Below are 23,323 nucleotides of genomic sequence, written 5' to 3'. Positions count from 1 at the left end.
TCTAAAGTACGTAAAGCTTACCTCTTTTATATACTGTTTGTTTTAGTGAGTACTGCCTGGTATGATTAATATTTTAATGAATAATTGTTAAGTTAGTTAACTGCATGGTGATTTGAATGAAAATAGGCCTATAGGCCCACAGGGAGTGGCACTATTAGGAGGCATGGCCTTGTTGGAGGAAGTATGTCACTGGGGGACAGCTTTGAGGTCTCAGATGTTTAAGTCAGGCCCAGTGTAGCATTCTCCTCTTGGTGCCAGCCAATCAGGATGTAGAACTCTCAGCTTTTTCTCCAACCCCATATCTGCTTGCACACTGCCATGCTTCCTACCTTGATGGTGAAAAACTAAACCTCTGAAACTCTAAACCAGCCCTAATTAAATGTTTTCCTTTATAAGAGTTGCCATGGTGATGGTGTCTCTTCACAACATTAAAAACTCTAAGACAGAAGTTGTACCAGGACTGTGCTGATTTGCAGTGACAGACATGACCATGTTTGGGGGAGGACAGCAGAAGGATTTGGAACTTTGGGATAGAAAAGGCCTTGAGTGTTGAGACTTCATCGAATGTTGAGTGGGTTGTTCTTCGGGAGCGTGGAAAGTAAGAATGTTAAGAGCAGTGCAGAAGATGGAGGTGTGGCTAGTAACATTTCAGGGGGAAATTTAAAGAATCTATCAGGCCTTTTGCTATGTTGTGTTAGAAGTCTGTCAATCTTGTCAGCTGGGGCTGAAGAATCAGCAGTAATTAACAAGAGACCAGACCACTGAAATGAAGCCTTTGTGTACCTGGGGCAATTGAGGATGATCAGCTGGAGCTAAGAAATTAATGGTTATTGAGAAGAAATCAGCATCGTTGAGATGAAATCATGTGGGAAGTGTTTCCCAAGAGCCCAGAAAAGCTGTGTTCCTGAGGCAACCAAGGTTGTACCTTGTTCTGGCAGGTGGATTTGGTAATGTGTAAGAGTTGCCCAGGTGATATTGTTTTTGAAGGCATGAAGGGGTCATGGAGAGCATCTGATGCTTAGCACTGTGGAAGGACAGGAGGGGCCATTGGTGAAGGTGTGCCCTCAATGGTACTTGAAAGTCCAGGACTGAAGCCGTCATGCAATGAAGTTGAGGCTTGGGACCATGAGGAAAGCCTATGTGTGATTATTGTGTAGCTCAGTTGCAGCAGAAGACCCCAGTGTTTAGGAGATGCCAGTATCATGGGATGACCACCTAGAGCAGCAGCAGTAACTGTGAAGTGGAGCCAACTGGAGCCCAGAAGACAAGCTATGTGTGCTTCAAAGGGCTGAGCTGCAGAAGTGAGCCAAGCCCTTTGTAGGAGTTCAGAAGGTCCTGTGTGGATCCCAGCCATTGGACATCCCACTATTTACACTGCTGGAAGTTTTGGGTTTCCTTTGATTTGATTGTGACTAGGCCCTGATTTTTACCCCTTGAAAAAAAAAGTACTTAATTCAGTTTTGATTTTTACTGGGGCCTACAGTTAAGATTTTGAATTTCAAAAGACTTTGAATTTCAAGAGACTGGCTAGTTTAAAGGGGCTGAAATTTTAAAGTGTTTGAATTTGTAAAGACTGAGATTTTTAAAGTTATTATTTTTTTTTAATGTGAGATCTTGGGGACAAATAAGAAATGAAGGGTTATGGCTCAATATTGATGTGTTTTGTGTGTCAAGTTGACAAGGGGTCAGTTGTACTAGATGGTTTTATGTCAATTTGACATAAGCTGGAGGCAATAGAGAGGAAGGAACTTCAACTGAGAAAATGCTCATAAAATCCAGCTGAAAGGAATTTCCTTAATTAGTGATCAGGGTGAAAAGTCTAACCCATTGTGGGTAGAGCCATCCCCTGGCAGGTGGTTCTGGCCTCTATAAGAAGGCAGGCTGAGGAAGCCATGTGAAGCAAGCCAGTAAGAAATACCCCTCAATGGCCTCTGTATCAGCTCCTGCCTCCAGATTCCTGCTCTTCTTGAGTTCCTGTCTTGACTTCCTTTGGTGATGAATAGCAACACAGAAGTGAAAGCTGAATAAACCCTTTCCTCCCCAATTTGCCTTTTGGTCATAGTGTTTCATTGCAACAATGGAAACCTACCTGAGAAAGGGTCATTTTCTATTGCATAGAAAAAGACCTTTGGGCCGGGTGGTGGTGGTGCATGCTTTTAATCCCAGCACTCAGGAGGCAGAGGCAGTGGATCTCTGTGAGTTCGAGGCCAGCCTGGTCTACAAACCAAGTTCCAGGACAAGTGCAAAGCTACACAGAGAAACCCTGTCTTGACAAACCAAAGAAAAAGACATTTGGAATCTGATGTTAATACATTTTTAAAAAATTATAGAAGTTCTGAGTTCTGTCACTTATTTGGTATCAAGTAGAAGAGGGTTGGAGTGGCCGGTCAAATAGCTGGTAAGGAGCTTTTCATCCAAAGAGTTGTGTCTTCTATATAGTCCCTTCACATATTCTGACACATTGCATTGATATAAATATATAACACTGTTAGTATATGACATATGGCTTGTACTTTATTTCAACACATGATTATCTACACATCACCAAAGCAGGTATTTCTCGCATCAACATCTAAGATAAAGAGAGCCTGAGAACTAGCTGAACCAATGTTACTGGCACCTTCATATCAAAACAGCATGACTGGCATGAGAACTGACTCTTCTAATACCTCATTTTTCATGTATTGAGTATTCTATATCCAGGTATCATGACTATATTCTCTTCCCAAAGCCATCAAAGAAAAATAAAGAATACTTGGCAGTGCAGTGACTATAATCCTGTGGCAACAGGAAACATGCCAACAGCAGGAGTAAAGACTCGTGGATGCATTTGAGAATCCATGTTCTGCTATTCACAATGGTGTTCATACTCACCTCATGAACACTGCATTCCCTAGTACTGTCACTGCATGCTGTAGAAGCTGACCTTCATGTTGCTGGAGAAATGGGGGCTAATTACTCGTACCATCTCCTATAACTCTCATTCTACACAAGAACTTGGGTAGCAGTAATTTGTTCCACAGATTTTCTACCCTGTATCTTAAAAGTCAATTGGAAATACAATTTATTTTGCTTGCTTTAGGGGTTCAAGTACAGAAAGTACTTGAAATCTGTATGGTAAATTCCAGAAGGTATACTTGAAAAACTTAGTGTTTAATTTTGACAAAAGGTACTGTGTTTGATCTGATCACCATGGCATTGAAAATTTTCACCACACACCCCGCTAGGCATGAGCTGAGTTGTTTTGCCATGCCCTCCCCACTGGAGTCCTTGGAAATGTGGGCAGAAGGGAGAGTTACTTTATAGCAATGACAAGTATCCATTACACCAACGTATGAGGAATTGAATTTTATCTGTATTTTAAAGATTTAGGAACCCAAGTGTAGATAATGCATTTGCCTGATTTCTCATAAATACTATATTCCAAACCTTGCTTTAAAACCCGTGCTTAAAAATAAGGATGATGCTTTCCAGTCTCAGTACTAACTGAAGAGCACGGTGTGTTTCTTGTCATGGGATGCTCTCGAGTTCTGATCTCTGTTTCGTTACAGACAGCTTCATTATTGGCTTCCTTATTTGTGAATGGAAAGATCAGTATACCTTACAAGGGAAGTGTTCTATCTAAAGGGCTAGGTTAAGCTCTTCTGTTTCAATATCCTTAATTGATGAAGATTTTCAAAGTGTATTCCTTTCACCATATGATGGAATCATTAGTAAATATGGATTTAGCACTGCTGTGAAAAGTTAGGCTAAATTGCTTATCACAGTTCAGCAGTCTGAAGAAAACCTCCACAATGAAAGCCTTTTAAAACTTACTTACTGGGGTGACATAAGCTAGCAAGGCTGTTATCACCTGGTAATGCATTTCTAGGTGAGCTAAATTTCCCAAAGGCCATTGTTTCCTGGGGTGATGATGGCATGTAGCTGAACAGCCTGCTGGGCAGCCTTGAGAAGAATTGGCTGGGATCATACAGAGAGTGATACAATTAGCATGCTCTGTTCCTGAATAAAGCACAGAAAATACAATCTTTGATGGTCTCATTTAAGGAATAGTCTTCTCCTCAGCTAAATGCTTTCCCCAAAGCATCTGTCATCACGCAAAATTTCAGCAGTTATTTCTCTGACCAATAACAGACCCTTTAGTAAGCTGTCAAGGTCCAGGTCTTGGGGAAGAAGCAAGATCAAGCACAGAGGACATTATTCCCTGTCTCTGACACCTGTTAAATGACTTGGAAACATCAGTATTTGTCTTTATCACTGCATGGACTGTGCTTCATGTAGTATTTTCCTTGGCCGCCTCATTCTGCTCTCATTGCTGTGTAGTTAGACTGTAGCTGGAATTCCGATGGCTCTCGTTTTACATCCAGTCAGTTCGAGTTTCCCCTTACCATATGGTCATCCTGATGTTACCATTTGCCTCAATCATCCTTTTTGTAGCTGCTTGAACATCTTAATTGATCTCCTGAGCTATGTTAGGGATTTATAACAGACATCAATATAATTCATCTCACACACTCATGCACTGGGTCTTTTTCCTGATTGGATGTGGGTTACACATATCTACATATTAACATTTGCCTAACACCTAGGTTTCACTTCAGTGAAAACGTAAGGGCTATAACTCACCAGAGGAAACAGTTGCTTGTCCTACTCTGTCTGATGTGACATTTTCCCCACTTCTCTAATCTATATATTAGAGCATATTTCATTTCCATCTCCTGTTTAAACACTGAGATTAAAACTTTTCTAGAGCTCACTGAAAGTTGTTATGTTAATAGGCACTTGCATTGTTTCCTTTTCTTACTTAGTCATTCATTTTTACTTGCACACACTTAACATAATAAAATCATATATCTACCTAATATTTTTGAACTTGCAAGATGTATAAATTTGCATTGGCATTCTCTATATTTGTTTATGATTTTACATTCCTTAGAAGCCCTGAAATCAAAGACGAATTGTGTCTCTTCTATTTCTTCCCACATGCCTGAATCACATAACCTTACAAAACCATTGCAATGAAGGCTAATATTATAGAATGTAATGATGCTCTTAAAAAAGGTCTGCCTTAGAGCCTTAGTGACAGTGGTTCTCAACCTTTGGGTCATGACTCTCTTGTGTGTGTGTGTGGGGGGGAGTGTCAAAACACCCTTACAAAGGATGACCTTTTCACTGGAGTCACCAGTGACCATTTCCATAACAAATTTATAATAAGATTCATAACAGTAGCAAAATTACAGTTATAAAATAGCAATGAAAATAATTTTTGCAGCTGGGGGTTCACCACAACATGGGGAACTTTATTAAAGGGTTGCAACATTGAGAAACACTATTTTAAAAGATATATATGGAAGTACATTTTTGGGGAAGGTGACTTACTAACCAGGATGTTTTCAGTATCTTGGAATTTGGTCTCTTTAAACCTATTATCAAATGAAAAAATTTGTAGCATTCATACATTTTCTAATTCTCTACATAACTTTAAAGCATGGACCTTACATATGTTTAGCCAATACTTCTAAACTTTATTCCATAGATATGATCTGAGTCTTATTTTCATACAGGTGCATTCACATTTGAAATAATTTAAAATTATGAAACAAAAGATTAATCCTCAAGCTGAATTTTGAAGTGTTAAGATGACTTTCTTTTTTTTATATCAGTGATTCTTTATTTTTTTTTATACAATGTATTTTGGAGAGCATCAAACAACAGAAATATCATTAAATATACACATAAAGCCACTTGACATTTCCTCCACAGATCCAAACTCTCCTGTTCAATTGGATCCTTGCTCTATCTACTGGACCTTGTTGTCAATGTATCTTCCAATCCTTGGCCTGAAAAGGAAAAATGGCCGCCCCAAGGTGGTAGTGGGATCCTTCTTAGGAAAGTCCACAGCAGCATTCCTGGAGTCTATCTTTTGTTATAGGAGTTTCTCAACCCTTAGCTGGTTCTCCAGATGGCTTAGATGTTGTGGAGCTTGAGGGACTGGTATACTGTCTGAACCAGTGGGGAACACTTTCTAGCCAACCTAAGGAAAACCAGGATATATACAAAAGGTTTTTATTTCACTACTCCAGAACGCAGGAGCCAAGGTATCCAGTTAACCCTGAGTTTGCACCCGTATATCCCTTGATGCTCCTGGCTGCCAAGCTTGCCAGCAGAAGGATGAAAAGATGACTGTCTTTTAATGGGCCCAGTAGCTGATTTGGTTTCTTAAATTCAAGTGCCTCAAGTTTTCTCTCTGTACTGTTCTCTACAGGGTATTAGACAGGTTTGTAGACTCTACCTAGAGGAACATCTGCTGGACTTTTTACAATCTAAAGCTAAACCTCTTTGAGGAGAAAAGAGAGCACTTAATGGCCTGAATAAATAAAATAGAAATAGATCTGAGGCAGCATGGAAATCATGGCTTCTGCCCACATGCTATTAATGTGCAAGGGAACTTCAGTGAATTAACAGATCACACACACTGTGAAGAATGGTCCATGGAAGCTTTCACAGGATATCTAGGAAACTTTACTTACAAAGTCACTGGACTCTAAAATAACAGCCTTTTGATACTTATTTATATGATGGAACACATTTTGTGTGGATATTTCAATAAATGAGGACAGTCACACACTGGAACTTTTTCTTGATTGAATGCCTGGTTTAGTGTCTCCATTTCTTAGTATCCAATATATCAACATTTGTGCTTTCTTATGATAGACTCTGGGATAAATCAACTGGACCACATTTCATTTTAGTTGTGGTTTCCATAGAGGGCACCAGATCAATTCTTTCATCTTTGAGTCTCAAAATCATCATACATTCCTACTAAATTTATGAAAAAACAACTCAGTTTCTACTTTTTTAAAGTTGTGATAATAATGTCAATCCTGCAAGGTGTTCATAAAGACTAAATGGCAGTACACACTCACACACACACACACACACACACACACACACACACACACACACACATATATATATATATATATATATATATATATATATATATATATATATATTCATATATATTCCCATGCCTGGCTAAGTAGTCATTTTCTAGACCTCATTTTCTTTCTGCTACTGGCATATATAGCAATGATGAATATTTCACCTAACCAATTTTAAAGCTAAAGAAAGTTACTAACAAAAAAAGAGAGCACAGAAAACAGCTCTGTTGTGACTGACACAATTCTTGTGAAAGACAAAAATCCAAATTAGTGGACACATGATGGAATGAATGTCCTAGGATGAAGACAGATATTAGATGGAGATAGAAGTGTCAAGGAGAAATTAATGGTACTGCACCTGGAAAGACAATATAAACAAAAGGTGAGAAGAAGCATCAATAAATCCACACTGAAAGATTTTTAAGAAGGAAATATAAAAAACACATACATATATTGAATTGGAAAGTGCTTAATTTCAAACTTATAATATTGTAAAACTTAGAAAACCTTTTAGAGGATACAAATGGGTTCATACATTGGCCCTTCCCTCAGTAATCTTAAGGACTACAATTGGAGTGACCTGGCTTCAGAAGTATTCCAAAGCATCAGTGTGCTTATAAGATTGGATTAACAAGAGGTGAATATTATTAAGGAATGTAATGCTAGACAATCATGTCACCTACAATAATCATGGGAATCAGGACAGACTGGATTAGTAATGTCCTCAAGGTGACCCAGAAGGTCTGTAGATGACAAGAAGAAAAGGATGCAGAAAGTGGCATGCCTGGAGGGAGGGATCTTCAAAGAAAGTTAAGATTTTAAATAAGCACAAAGGAAGAATGATTGGCTATCCACAGGAGTCATTCCCACAGAGCTGATAATTGCAGCTGGGACTCCATGAGATTGCCAAAGGCTAGCATAGAGAAATGGACTTCAAGTTTGAAATCCTGTTTGAAGACCAGGATATATGATAAAAATAGAGTAAGTCATTGTTCTGTGACGTGATCAGAGTTGGGGTGGTGAGCTTTCAGTTGGCATGTGGCTGATACTCTTTGCCTGGATTTTTGAAAATGATTAGTTGATGTCCAATTACATGATTCTCTGCTCAATATCTCTAAACCACCATACTTCATAAGAAAACGAAATCTACCATTGTGTCCTAAAATGATATGGAATATGAAAAGGAAAAGGGTAATTTTCCTTTTATAGCTTCTCAGCTCATGATGTCTTGTCTTTAATTGAAAGAGCCTTCAAATGGGACCCACTTTTCTTCATCAATAAGAGACAGCATTGCCAGGCAGTGGTGGCATATGCCTTTAATCCCAGCACCCAGGAGGCAGAGCCAGGCGGATCTGTGAGTTCAAGGCCAGCCTGGGCTACCAAGTGAGTTCCAGGAAAGGCACGAAGCTACCCAGAGAAACCCTGTCTTGAAAAAATAAATAAATAAATAAGAGACAGCATCACTTCTAGGAAAAGGTATACAGCTCAGTGGTAGATCTTGTAACCAGCATGGCAGTAAGAGAGATACTCTAAATAGACACTCATGTCTCCCAATATGATTATCAGAATAAGGAAACAGAGGACTTCAAAGAGATGGAATTTTCCCCAGGAATCTCATGCTGGAAGAAGGAAAGGACACCAGCTAGAGGGAAATTTGAAAAGAGATTTCAAACAATTCTACCAACTTGTCAGATCACCTTGCAGGATGAGACTGAAAGCCAGATGATGACAGATAGGTCAATGGCTGACAGGATCACACCTGGACCAGGACAGCTTAGAAGAGCCATACATAACCCTGGCCCTCGATTTCAACTGAACTTACATCAATAACCCAAAGACAGACTTGAGGCCTTTGGTAAATATTTTTCCCTCTTCCCAACATAGCCACATTTAATAAATATCCATTTTCTGCTTTCCACTTTTAATTTTGCTCTCATGTTTGGCTTATTGAGGTTGGGCTGACCTGGAGTAGAATTTGTGGCCCCCACTATCAATAACAATCTTAATAAGAAAATGTGTCATAATGAGGTAGAGATGTTTATCATTCTGGTCTTTATCATACAACCAATGTCAACTGTGTTTTAAGTGTTGAATGCCCTGTTTAGACTCCTTTGAACACTTTCCTGTTTCTCACATCCCACCACTCCCCCAACCCGCAACCCTCCACACACATGCTGCCACCACCAACCCGCCACTCCCCCCTCCCGCCACCCCACACCCACCCCCCTAAACCTGGGGTCACTGGTGTCAACTATTTTGTGAAGTTGTTAAACCTGCAGGAGGTAGAGCCTCAGGGGAAGAGAGCTAAGGGTGGACTTTGAAGGTTTATAGTCCAAACTCACTTTCTGTGTGTTCCATTTCTTGATAGCAAACTCACTGCAGGCTGCTTCTTCCGTCTTTATACTATGCCTTTCCCTCCATGATGGAGTCTGTCCCACCCCAAATTGTGAAACAAAATAAATCTACCTTCTTCTACGTCCTTTCATCAGTTATTTTGTAATGATGATGAAAGAGTATTTGTTAATCCTGAAATCGGCCAGAGAAAAACCACTTCTACTATTTTGACCAAAGCAAAGCAAGCTTTTTATTAAAATTTAAATACTGACCAAGATGGAATTTTGTCAGGACCACCACCTGGAAACTCTCCAGCTGTGAGGCCCTGCAACACATGGGCTTATAAGGACAAGGAAACAGTAGGCTGTCATACTTTCCCACGAGGCTTTGCTATTTTCCAAGAACTACAACTCCTAGCATTCTAGGAAGTTACCTGGTCCAAGGGCAGGTGGGGCTTACAGGTTAAGTTGGGGTTTAACATATAACACATCCAAGTTCATTCAACTATATTTGGGGCTTAGAACACATGCAACTTATTGCATCTTCTTGAATTAATGGTTAATAAATGAAGGGTAAGCGCAGGTACTGGGAAACCACTGAAATAGATTGCTTTGTGGTTAGGAATAAAAGGCTTCTTGGGGAATTTAAACTGTTGGGGCTGTCTCTCAAGGGTGGGAGGGGGCGTAAGGTCAGAACAGCCTGGAAGTTAGAGTAGCATGAAGTACAGCTTAGAGAGTGGACCAGAACCAGACCGGAAACAAGTGTGGGCCTTTGATAATCAGTTACTGGCCTGTTTGAGTGCACTACATGTGCTTGACAGAGGTAGTTGGGGTAGGTAAGGGAAGTAATGGCTTTTCCTAACAAACATAAACCCTGCTTCACAAGGTTAATGAGGAATGTTGAGTTTAAGGTTTTTTATTTTTTGTTTTGTTTTGGTTTTTCAGTTTGTGTTTTTTGTTTTTTGTTTGTTTGTTTGTTTTAATCTTCTAGCATTCCTTCTGTTTACCTGGTCAGAATCCAGCCTGAGCTGAGTTTTGATTGTGATTTGGGACATTGTCAGCAGCACTACCATTTGGGGGGATCACTTTGTACCTAATAAAAGGTAATTATATAAAATCACAACTTAGCTCTATGTAAACATTCTCAAATAGGTAAGGTGGTTTCAAATATGTAAGTTATTGTATTTGTAAGTATATGGAAGTATTATAACAGCCATCTAGCTTTTTTTTTCCTATTAGGACAGAAGTGGATCATTGTTTTTTTCAGGAGAAAAACCAATGCTCAAAATTCACCAAAAGAGTAAAACATTTTATATAGTATATGAGATTCTATGTTTTCATGACATTTTATTCTAGTCAATTTTGCTGCTTTGAAATTATATAAGTAATTCATTGAGTATATGGAAAATATTAGATGTAATACTAAGACTTATCTGGTTTGTTATAACCTAGAAGTATTTTCTGAATTCTTTTGTTGTCATTCATTGTGGAATACTAGTTAAAGATGTGCTACATTCTTTTATGCTGTGGAATATTTGTTTAATGGTGCAAAGATTGTTGTATCCTTTTGTGTTGCAGTTTTTTTTAGCTATGTAAAGCTGTGTTGCTTTGCCTGTCTAAAGAGCTGAATGGCCATTCACTAGGTAGGAGAGAGATATAGGTAGGGCTGGCAAGCAGAGAGAACAAATAGGAAGAGAGAAGGGAGGGAGTGAGAAAAGGAGAAAGAGAGAGGTTGCCAGGAACTAGCCACCCAGCCACCCAACCAGCCACAGAGTAAGAAGGAAAAAAAAAGCATGTAGAATAGAGAAAGGTAAAATCCCATAGGCAAAAGGTAAATGGGATAATTTAAGTTTAAAAAAAGCTGGCTAGAAACAAGCCAAACTAAGGGCAGGGCAGTCATAAGTAAAAACAAATCTCTATTTATTTGGGAGCTGGGTGTTGGATTACCAAAGAACAAAGAGTTTTTAAAAAAGTCAACTACATTTTGGCATTCCAACATGAGGCATGAATTTCCATAGGTCCTGAGAAAGCTTTAAAAAAGAGGACACAGCTCCTTTAAGAGTTTCTGCTGCACTGTTGGCCTTTGAGGAGCCAGTAAGTTAAGCAGGAACAAAAAACTAAGTTAAAAAATTCCTGCCACTGTGCAGAGCATGGGCACTCCATATCTATGGAACTGAATGCAGTTCCCAGTCATGCACCTCCAACTGGCCTGCAAACTTTAGGCTTTGCTTTCATTAACTGGGAAGCAGGAGGAGCTAGCCAGCCCTTAAAGCTACAGCAGAGGTCTAGTCACTCTGCTTAGTAGTTTAAAGTCTCATGTGGTCAAAAGGACTAAAAGATACACAGAAAAAAGTTTAAAGAGGTCACAGTGTTTTTTTTTTTCAAATTTTATTTTATTTTTTTAATATGGATAGTTGTGTTTCAATTTTACATATCAGCCATGGGTTCCCCTGTCCTCCCCCCTACTGCCCCCATTCCTGACTTCCCCCCAGGACCTCCCCCCTCCCCGATTCCCATCTCCTCCAGGGCAAAGACTCCCCTGGGGATTAAGCTCAACCTGGTAGATTCAGTACAGGCAAGTCCAGTCCCCTGTTTCCAGGCTGAGCAAAGTGTCCCCACATAAGCCCCAGGTTCCAAACAGCCAGCTCATGCACTAAGGACAGGTCTGGCTCCCACTGCCTGGGTGCTCTGCCTGGGTGGCTCCAAAACAGTTCAAGCTATTCAATTGTCTCACTTATCTAGAAGGCCTCATCCAGTTGGGGGCTCCACAGCTTTTGCTTCATAGTTCATGTGTTTCCATTAGTTTGGCTATTTGTCCCTGTGCTTTTTCCAATCTTAGTCTCAAAAATTCACACTCTTACAATCTCGCCTCTTTCTCACCAACTGGACTCCTGGAGCTCCATCTGGGGCTTGACCAAGGATCTCTGCATACACTTCCATCAGTTATTGGATGAGAGTTCTAGCAAGACAGTTAGGGTGTTTGGCCATCCAATCACCAGACTAGGTCAGTTCAGGCTATATTTCGACCATTGCCAGCAGTCTACAGTGGATGTATCCTTGTGGATTTCCAGGGGCCTCTCTAACATTTTGTTTCTTCCTGTTCTCCTGTGGTCTTCATTTATCATGGTCTGTCATTCCTTGTTCTCCCTTTCTGTTCTTGATCCAGCTGGGATCTCCTGCTCCCCTGGCTCTCTTTCCCTTGAACCTTGCCCTTTATTAACCCACTCACGTCCAGGTTGTTCATGTAGATCTCATCCATTTCTCTGTCATTGGGCAATCCCTGTTTCTTTCTTAGGGTCCTGTTTTCTAGGTAGCCTCCTTGGAGTTGTGAGTGACAGTCTAATCATCTTTGTTTACATCTAGTATCCTCCTATGAGTGAGTATATACCATGTTTGTCTTTTTGAGTCTGGGTTACCTCACTCAGGATGATTTTTTCTGGATCCATCCATTTGCCTGCAAACCTCATGATGTCATTGTTTTTCTCTGCTGAGTAGTATTCCATTATGTATTTTCTTTATCCATTCTTCAGTTGAAGGGCATCTAGGTTGTTTCTAAGTTCTGGCTATTACAAACAATGCTGATATGAACATAGCTGAGCAAATGCCCTTGTGGTATTATTAAGCATTCCTTGGATATATGCCCAAGAGTGTTACAGCTGGGTCTTGGGGAACATGGATTCCCAATTTTCTAAGAAAGTGCCATATTGATTTCCAAAGTGGCTGCATAAGCTTGCATTCCCACCAGCAGTGGAGGAGAGTTCCCCTTGCTCCACATCCTCTCCAGCATAAGATGTCTTCTGTGTTTTTGATCTTAGCCATTCTGACAGGTGTGAGGTGTTATCTCAAAGTGGTTTGATTTGCATTTCCCAGATAATTAGGGATGTTGAGCAATTCCTTAAATGTCTTTCAGCCATTTGAACTTCTTCTGTTGAGAATTCTCTGTTTAGTTCTGTAGCCCATTTCTTAATTGGACTGTTGGGCATTTTGAGGTCTAATTTCTTGAGTTTTTTTTAATATATTCTGGATATCAGCCCTCTGTCAGATGTGGGGTTGGTGAAGACCTTTTCCCATTCTGTAGGCTGTTGCTTTCTCTTGCTGACAGTGTCCTTTGCTCTACAAAAGCTTCTCAGTTTCAACAGGTCCCATTGATTAATTGTTCCTCTCAGTGTCTGTGCTACTGGTGTTATATTTAGGAAGTGAACTCCTATGCCAATGCTTTCAAAACTACTTCCTACTTTCTCTTCTATCAGGATCAGAGTAACTGGATTTATGTTGAGGTCTTTGATACACTTGGACTTAAGTTTTGTGCATGGTGATAGATAGGTTTCTATTTGCAGCCTTATGCACATTGACATCCAGTTATGCCAGCACCATTTGTCAACGATGCTTTCTTTTCTTCATTGTATAGTTTTGGCTTCTTTGTCAAAAATTATAAGTTCATAGCTGTGCAGGGTAATGTCAGGGTCTTCAATTCGATTCCATTGGTCCACATGTCAGTTTTTATGACAATACCAAGCTGTTTTTATTACAGTAGCTCTATAATAGAGCTTGAGGATGGGGATTGTGATGCCTCCAGATGTTGTTTTATTGTACAGGATTCTTTTGGCTATCCTGGGTTTTTTGTTTTTCCATATGAAGTTGAGCATTATTTTTTCCAGGTATGTGAAGAATTTTGTTGGTAATTTGATGGGGATTGCATTGAATCTGTAGATTGCTTTTGGTAAGATCGCCATTTTTACTATGTTAATCCTGCCTATCCATGAGCATGGGAGGTCTTTCCATTTTCTGACATCTTCTTCAATTTCTTTTTTCAGGGACTTAAAGTTCTTGTCATATAGGTCCTTCACATGCTTAGTTAGAGTAACCCCAAGGTATTTTATATCATTTGTGGCTATTGTAAAGGGTGATGTATCTCTGATTTTCTTCTCAGCCTGTTTGTCTATTGTATATAGGAGGGCTACTGATTTTTTTGAGTTGTTCTTGTATCCTGCTATGTTGCTGAAGGTGTATATAAGCTGTATCATTTCCTTGGTTGAATTTTTGGCATCTTTTATGTATTCTATCATGTCATCTACAAATAGGGAAAGTTTGACTTCTTCCTTTCCCATTTGTATCCCCTTAATTTCCTTTTGTTGTCTTATTGCTCTGGCTAGAACTTCAAGTACTACATTGAATAAGTATGGGAAGAGGGGACAGCCTTGTCTTGTTCCTGATTTTAGTGGTATTGCTTTGAGTTTCTCTCCATTTAATTAGATGTTGGCTATTGGCTTGCTGTAGATTGCCTTTATTATGTTTAGGTATGTTCCCTGTATTCCTGATCACTCCAAGGGCTTTATCATGAAGGGGTGTTGGATTTTGTCAAATGCCTTTTCTGCATCTAGTAAGATGATCATGTGGTTTTTTTCCTTTGAGTTTGTTTATATGGTGTATTACATTGACAGACTTTTGTATGTTGAACCACCCTTGCATCCCTGGGATGAAGCATACTTTATCATGGTGGATAATTGTTTTGATGTGTTCATGGAGTCTGTTTGCCAGTATTTTATTGAGTATTTTTACATCAGTGTTCATGTTCTCTTTCTTTGTTGCATCTTTGTTTGGTTTAGGAATCAGGGTAATTGTAGCCTCATAGAAGGTGTTTGGTAATATTCCTTCTGCTTCTGTTGTGTGGAACAATTTAAAGAGTATTGGTATTAAGTCTTCTTTGATGATATGGTAGAATTCTGCTCTGAAACTGTCTGGTCCTGGGTTGTTTTGTTTTGTTTGTTTGGTTAGTTGGTTTTTTTGGGGGGGTGGGTGGGAGACTTTTAATGGCTGATTCTACTTCCTTATGGGTTATTGGACTGTTTAGATGGTTTATCTGGTCTTGATTTAACTTAGGTATGTCGTACCTATCCATAAAATTATCCATTTCTTTGAGTTTTTCCAGTTTTGTGGAGTAGAAGTTTTTGAAGTATGACCTGATGATTCTCTGGATTTCCTCATTGTCTGTTGTTACGTCCCCTTTTTCATTTCTGATTTTGTTAATTTGGATTCTCTCTCTGTGTCTTTTGGTTAGTTTGGATAAGGGCTTGTCTTCTTGTTGATTTTCTCAAAGAACTAACTCTTTGTTTCATTAATTTTTTGTATTGTTCTCTTTGTTTCTATTTTATTGATTTAGGCTCTCAATTTGATAATTTCCTGCCATATATTGTTCCTGGGAGACTTTGCTTCTTCCTGTTCAAGGGCTTTCAGGTGTGCTATTAAGTCACTAGTGTGAGATTTCTCCAACATCTTTATGTGAGCATTTATTGCTATGAGTTTCCCTCTTAGCACTGCTTTTGTAGTGTCCCATAACTTTGGGTATGTGGTGTATTCATTTTCATTGATCTCTAAGAAGTCTTTAATTTCTTTCTTTATTTCTTCCTTGACCCATTGGTGATTCAGTTGAGCATTATTCAGTTGCCATGAGTTGTAGGTTTTCTGTAGTTTTTGTTGTTGTTGAAATCTAACATTAAACCATGGTGGTCTTATAGAAGGCAGGAAGTTATTCCAATTGTTTTGTATCTGTTGAGATTTGCTTTGTGGCCAAGTATGTGGTCGATTTTAAAGAAGGTTATATGGGGTGCTAAGAAGAACTTATATTCTGTTTTGTTCATGTGGAATGTTCTGTAGATATCAATTAAGTCCACTTGAGTCACAACATCGGTTAAATCCTTTATTTCTCTGTTTAGTTTCAATTTGGCTGATCTCTCCAGTGGTGAAAGTGGCGTGTTGAAGTCTCCCACTATTAATGTGTGGGGTTTTATATGGGATTTATGCTTTATTAATGTTTCTTTTACATATGTTGGTGCCCTTGTGTTTGGGGCATAAATGTTCAGAATTGAAACTTCATCTTGGTTGATCTTTCCTGTGATGAGTATGTAATGTCCTTCATGATCTCTTCTGATTGATTTTAGTTTGAAGTCTATTTTGCTGGACATTTGGATGGCTACACCAGTTTGTTTCTTAAGACCATTTGATTGGAAAGTCTTTTCCCAGCCTTTTATTCTTAGGTAGTATCTCTCTTTGAATTTGAGGTGTATTTCTTGTATGCACCAGAAAGGTGGGTCCTGCTTTCACATCCATTCTGTTAGTCTGTGTCTCTTTACATGTGAATTAAGCCCATTGATATTAAGGGATATTAATGACCAGTGATTGTTCATTCCTGTTTTTTATTATTATTATTATTATTATTATTATTATTATTATTATTTGGTGATAGTGTTCTGTATTTCTCTTCTTTGGGGTTTACTGTTGTGGTATTATCTATTGCCTGTGTTTTCAAGGATGTATCTGAATTCCTTAGATTGGAATTTTCCTTCTAGTGCTTTCTGTAGGGCTGGGTTTGTGGATAAGTATTGTTTAAATCTGGCTTTGTCTTGGAATGTCTTGTTCACTCCATCTATAATGACTGAAAGTTTTCCTGGGTTTATTAGTCTAGGCTGGCATCCATGGTCTCTTAGTGTTTGCATTATATCTGTCCAGGTCCTTCTGGCTTTCAAAGTCTCCATTGAGAAATCGGGTGTTATTCTGATTGGTTTGCCTTTATAAGACACTTGGCCTTTTTCCTTTGCTGCACTTAATATTCTTTCTTTATTCTGTATGTTTAGTTGTTTAATTATTATGTGGCAAGGGGACCTTTTTGGGGGGTCTAGTCTTCTCCTTTCTCTATCCCTATTATTCATGGGTTTGGTCTTTTCATGGTGTCCCAAATTTCTTGCACATTTTAGGTCATGACTTTGTTGGCTTTAGTGTTTTCTTTAACTGATGAATCTATTTCTTCTACCATATCTTCAATACCAAAGTTCTTCTCTTCCATCTCTTGAATTCTGTTGGTTTTACTAGCATCTGAGTTTCCTGTTCATTTACTCAGATTTTCTATTTCCAGCATTCTCTCTGCTTGTGTCTTCTTCATTTTTTCTATTTCCCTTTTCAGGTTTTGAACTGTTTCCCTCATCTGTTTCATTGCTTTTTCATGATTTTCTTTCAGGGACTTATTGTTTTTTTCTGCTTTATTTATCCTTTCCTCTAGTTTTTTTTATAGCATTCTTCCCATTTTTTGTTTGTCTGTTCCTCCACTTCATTTTGATTTCTTCTATATAAGGTTCTAGCCTCTTCATGATGTTATTTATAAGATTGTTTTCTTCTGCTTCTTCCATTCTGTGATGTTCAGGACTAGCTGTTGGAGGAGGGCTAGGTTCTGGTGATGCTGTATTGCTCTTTATTTTGTTGTATGTACTTCTGCCTTGATGTCTGCCCACCTCCTCGAGGATTCGTTTTTTGGTTTTATCAGTGCACTTGGTCCAGACAGAGCTGACAGATTTAGGGAGCATCTCTCTGCTCCAGATGGAAGCTCTGGGCTGGATGATCACTCTGGTCCAGATGGGAGTGCTGGCTGGATGGGAGCTGGGCACTGGTCTCTGAGTCTCAGAAAGTCATTGGGGCCTCTGTATCTTGTCCAAATGGAGTTCTAGGGCAGGATGAAAGCTAGGGGCTTGTTTCTTAGTCTCAGGAAGTCATTGGGGTCTCTATATCTTGTCCAGATGTTAGTCATTGGGGTCTCTGTATCTTGTCCAGATGGAAGCTCTTGTCCATATGTGAGTTCTAGGGTGGGATGGCTGTGGCTAGTTTCTAAGTCTCTGGAAGTGGCTGGGGTCTCAGGCTGATGGGCATGGGGGAACCTTCCTGCAGTGCCCACCAATGGCCAGAACCTGGGGCCAAGTTGGGCAGGTCTTCCCTGCAATGGCTGGTGCCCAGGGCTGGGACCTAGGTGCAGGGACTCTCTAGGTGTGACTCCAGGCACTCACCTCTGGTCCAGATTTGAGTTCTGGGACAGGATGGAAGCTGGGAGCTGGTTTCTCTACAGTGTGTTTTAAAATGTATATAAACTTTAAAAAAGTGAAAGGATATAGACAGTTATAGAAAAAAATAGTTTAAAAATAAGAAAATCTTTAAAAAGAGAATAAAAGTAACATGACAGAAAAAAGCCATATAAAATGGAAAATACACTGGGAGTCTGCAGCCTATATAGTATTGTTTTGATTTTGAATTTTTTGAATGCCAATGAGTAAAGATAGCTGCTGATAGACATAGGGTTATGAACTGGACTGCTGAATTGATCCAAAGTAGATACTTTAGGGCTATCCTAATTTTAACAAAGGAGTCAAAATTTATTTTCCTTTGGGAAGAGATTTTGCTTGTATTTCTACAGGAAAAAATGAGGCTGTGTATTCCTTCTGGGTTGGTATGGATCAGGTTTGATTGTGGGAGACTTCCTGAAACTTTATAGGATATATATATATATATAAAGAAAGAAAGAAAGGCTACAGTTGGTCTTCCCAGGACTTGGCCATTATCTCAAATTTTCTCAGGGACCCCTAAAGATTCCTCTGTCCACAGACATCAGGAAGCAGACTATAGAAAACACACACATTCTCTAGAAGTGAGTTGGGCTGTTGTTGGTTATTTGGTGGGTTATGGATGTTTGTTATCATTTAAGGGCATGTAGGATAAAAAGACACCTGTTAATCTCAGACATTTTGCATTGGCATGGATTTTAGTATATTGATACAAAATTTAAGTTATTTTTCTTATATTGTATCTATGTTCCTACTCTTGTTTGTGGTGTTGTGCTCATGCAGCTCATTTAAAATGCAATGTATAATTTAAAAATGGGGTTAGTATTTAATCTATAATAATAAAATTTGTAATAGCATTAGGTGAGTTTTCCAGATTAAGCAGGTATATTTTAGACAGAGAGATGATTTTCAAACACTTCAAAAACCTACAGAATATGGCATTTAAGATGTTTAATAACCTTAGGTTTTTATGACAATTAGAAACATCTGCTTATGGCAGCACCAAATTCCTTCATAAAAAGGATGATGGCCATCTGGGGAACTCTATATGGAGTTTGCTTTCATTGTGGCAAAATTAGACACTGGGCAAAGAAAATGCTCATTTTTTGACTGCTGGCAGTATACTGTACAGACTGGATGGATATGCAGGACACACAGGAAAAAGGCTATTGAGCTTTGCCAAGATAAGGCAGGACCGTCCTTTGAGATCACTGCTTCACAAAAGAGTATGTATGCCAGGTATTCTGAAGGACACTGAGAAATGCAACTGATGAATTTTGCAAATACAAATGTCCTTCAAGCCAGGCGGTGGTGGCATACACCTTTAATCCCAGCACTCGGGAGGCAGAGCCAGGCAGATCCCTGTAAGTTTGAGGCCAGCCTGGGCTACCAAGTGAGTTCCAGGAAAGGCACAAAGCTACACAGAGAAACCCTGTCTCAAAAAACAAAAACAAAAAAAAAAAGTAGAGAATATCCAAATGTCCTTCAAATGTCCTGCTTTACTGAAAAGTCTGCCAAATATTCTAGACCTTTAGACCAAAGATAGATGCTCTGATAGTACAAAGGACGTTTGGGTGACTGTCCAGGCAGCCAGATGTCTCTGTTGTTAGGTAATATTACATCCTTCTGGGGTCTTTGACAGAGATAAAGACTAAATAGAATAGTAGTTTTCCTTAGTTATGATAGAAAGTAAATTAAGTACAAAACTTTGGAATCACTAAGTTGAGGTAGATAATGGAGTATTTTCTCTGAATTTGCTAAGTACAAATGGGCTAAATATTATAAATGTAATTCTTATTGGTACTGTTTTTCTTACATACAGTTTTACTATGTTAAAGTTAAAAACTTTTCAATTTTATTTAGACAAAAAGAGGAAATGTTGTGGAATATTAGTTAAAGATGTATTACATTCTTTTATGCTGTGGAATATTTGTTTATTGATACAGAAATTGTTGTATTCTTTTATGTTGCAGTTATTTAACTCTGTAAAGCTCTGTTACTTTGCCTATCTAACACAATCTGATTGGTCTAATAAAGAGCTGAATTGCCAATCACTAGACAGGAAAGATTAATAGGCAGGGCTGCCAGGCAGAGAGAATAAACAGAAAAAGAAGAGACAAGGGGAGGAATGAGAAAAGGAGAAGGAGACAGGATGCCAGGAGCTAGCCACTGAGCAACACAACCAGCCACAGAGTAAGAAGGAAAGAAAGATAAAGGCCCAGAGCCAAAAGTAATAAGATTATTATTTAAGTTTAAAAAAATCTGGCTCAAAACAAGCTAAGCTAAGGCCACACATTCATAATTAAGAACAAGTTTCTGTGTATTATTTTGGAGCTAGGTGGTGGCCACCCAAAGAACTAAGCATAAAAACCCTACAATTATTATATGTTATCAACAACTAGGACACTGTGAAACAAAATTAAAATGTTTAGTAATGATTTTGCAGGCACACAGAGTCACCCTCACTGTCAATCTTGTAATTATGTCGAAGTTGTGCAGTCTTGGTAAAAAGTGTCACAAACACTACAATGAACAATTACATTTTCTAGTGTCTAGAAATTTTATGAACCCAATGTTTAAATATATTTCTTTTATTGTAGAATTAAGTTACCTTAATTTCTTAAACAAAAGAAAGGTAAACTTTAATCTGAGAAGTAAACTCTTTACAGTATAAATTCTACTAAAGATTCCTCTCCTTTTCTACTTTTATTTCTTCAGCAGTTAAGTACATCACAGGAAGACTGAAGCATCATTCTTGCCTCAAAAATGAGAACAGTGTCAGGTTTCCCAGTGACCTGTCCATCCTGGCCTAGTGTCTGCAATGAAGTTGTTGAATTAACAACAATTTTTCTAAATATCTATGTTTTAGAGTGTAGGCAAGTAATTCAGTTTTCTTTCTGAAATCCGAGGACTACTGTAAAAGTTCTGTCTTGCTCTTGTCCCCTGTTACTTCTCTGCCTCTCTGAGTACTCACAGCTTCTCTCTCCATACCAAGTATAGTGTTAGTACATAGGATTTTACTGGCTACTCTGAGATCCATAACTAAGCCTCTGTGAAGCTTTAGGCTTCTTAGGATTTAACGTGGGAAGTTTGGTATATTTTTCTGTATCATCTCAATTACTCTTAGTCTGGGAGTCAGTGAGATGACGCTGTAGGGAAAGTTTTTTTGCTAGGAAATTGACAATCTGATTTCTGTACCTGGAACTCAATAGTTAGAAGGAAAGAACTGATACCACCAAGATTTCCTTTGACTAAGATATGCATTTGCACACACACACACACACACACACACACACACGAGAGAGAGAGAGAGAGAGAGAGAGAGAGAGAGAGAGAGAGAGAGAGAGGTGAAATGTAAACCTTTGTGCATTTCTGGCACACACATCCTTGGATTTGTTATAAAAGTAACCAATTGAATACTTTATTGATAAGCAATTCCCTCATTCCTACTTGAACACTTTTATAGTCTTACCTGTGTAATTTGATCAAATTTTAATATTCTCCTTAAAGTATTCTTTTATATCCTTGCTGTTTGTGTATTTTGCTTTTCCTCTGTGGTTTATATGGCCTAATTTTCAAGTTTGCAATTATAAAAGAGTTTGCTTCCATATTTAGCCTAGCTTTTAGAGGGACAAGAAGATCAAGTCCTTGAAAGAGATCTATCTGTCCTCCCTTCCCATTAAGGAATCTGAGACTATTGACTTTTTCATGGGTGCATACCTAAAAGATGAGGTTCTAAAGATCATGTCAGTAAAGAAGGAGACATGGGCTGTCAAGTGGACCAGGTTCAAGATATTTGTCGCTATTGGGGACTACAATGGTAATGTTGGTCTTGGTGTTACATGCTCCAAGGAGGGGCATTCATCTTGGCCAAGCTTCCTATCATCTTTGTAGGAAAAAGCTACTGTGGGAATAAGATTGGCAATCGACATACTGTTCCCTGAAAAATGACAGGCAGCTATGGCTCTGTGTTGGTGCATCACATCTTTGCTTCCAGAAACACTGGCATATTCTCTGCTACTGTGGCCAAGGAGCTACTGATAATGTCAGATACTGATGACTCCTACACAAGGGCCAGGGATACTCTGCCACCCACATTCATTTGCAAAGTCCACTTTGATGTCATATCTAAAACTTATAGCTACCTAACCTCAACCACTATAAAGAGGCTGTGTTCACCATATCTGCCCATTAGGAATTCACTGATCATCTTGTGACAACCCACACTGGAGTTTCTATTCAAAGGATCCAGGCTCCAGCTGTGGATCATATAAGGATTTTATACAAAATAATAAAATGAATTAAGTCTATTTAAAAGAAATAATTCTGCATTGGTCTGATTTTCTTTTTTCTGTTCCTTCTTTTCTTTCTTTCTTTCTTTCTTTCTTTCTTTCTTTCTTTCTTTCTTTCTTTCTTTTGCTTACAGTATTAACAGAAATCCTCAGGCAAAATTAAAGAAAGTATTTAACAGTTTCTATGCATCCTTTTATCTTTCAAGACAAATTTAAGAATGCTTAATTTTGAGTAAAGGTTCAATGAGAATTTAAGAAAAGAGGCAATCAAATGTTGTTTAGTACTAATTTTAGACTCTAGGAAATACTATATTTAGGAACATAAGGCAGACCCTTTCTCCAGATGATGTGATATGTTAGATCCTGACTAGTCTTACAACACAGAAATGAATATTCTTAATTTTGAAATTGTGATTCTTTTTCTCATTTGTTCAAATTTTTTATGGGACACACATAAGTATGAACTGTATAAAGAAAAAAATTAGAACTTGTGTTTTCTATATTTAAAGTACCTATAGAAAGAATGGATTTAAATGTCATAAAATGAATAACTATAATACTAGAGAAAACTTTGGCATCTACTACTTGCAAGATCTGCTATGTTAAATGTTACGTTGCTAGCTAATTTGAAGTCTTGTAATGACTAAAGGGTACTATATGCATGAAGACTTTGAGAGCCTAGGGGTATGTCTTAGTTAGTTATGATTGCCTAGCATGCATGAAGTTCTGGATTAAGTGCCCAGCACTTTATGGTGACACACATCTATAAATTTAGTACTTCAATCAGTAAATTAATGTTCAGCCTAGATTACATGAGATCCTCTTTCAAATAAATGAAAAAAAAAAAAACTATTAGAAAGTTTTGTTGACCAGTA

At 38.5% G+C, this 23,323-nt stretch overlaps 1 protein-coding gene and 1 pseudogene across 1 annotated transcript; both read left to right on the top strand.

Moving 5' to 3' along the window:
* The first annotated feature begins 564 nt into the window (after nucleotides 1-564).
* On the top strand, nucleotides 565-6,183 carry LOC118581733 (neuromedin-S-like). Its single transcript, XM_036184211.1, has 2 exons — nucleotides 565-631; nucleotides 5,933-6,183. The coding sequence occupies exons 1-2, from the start codon at nucleotides 565-567 to the stop codon at nucleotides 6,181-6,183; spliced, it is 318 nt and encodes a 105-aa protein (XP_036040104.1).
* A 1,433-nt stretch (nucleotides 6,184-7,616) lies between these two features.
* LOC118581732 lies at nucleotides 7,617-22,456 on the top strand (annotated as a pseudogene).
* The last annotated feature ends 867 nt before the right edge of the window (nucleotides 22,457-23,323 follow it).

This window comes from Onychomys torridus, chromosome 4, assembly GCF_903995425.1.
Source record: "Onychomys torridus chromosome 4, mOncTor1.1, whole genome shotgun sequence".
Classification (NCBI taxonomy): Eukaryota; Metazoa; Chordata; class Mammalia; order Rodentia; family Cricetidae; genus Onychomys; species Onychomys torridus.
The sequence above is the reverse complement of the archived record's forward strand: the minus strand, read 5'-3'. Positions and strand labels throughout refer to the sequence as shown.

Excerpts from the sequence above, each read along its gene's own strand:
- LOC118581733 (XM_036184211.1), top strand. The coding sequence starts at position 565 with ATGTTGAGTGGGTTGTTCTTCGGGAGCGTGGAAAGTAAGAATGTTAAG. Across the intron at positions 632-5,932 it reads GAGCAGTGCAGAAGATGGAG|GAGTTTCTCAACCCTTAGCT; the intron begins GTGTGGCTAGTA and ends CTTTTGTTATAG.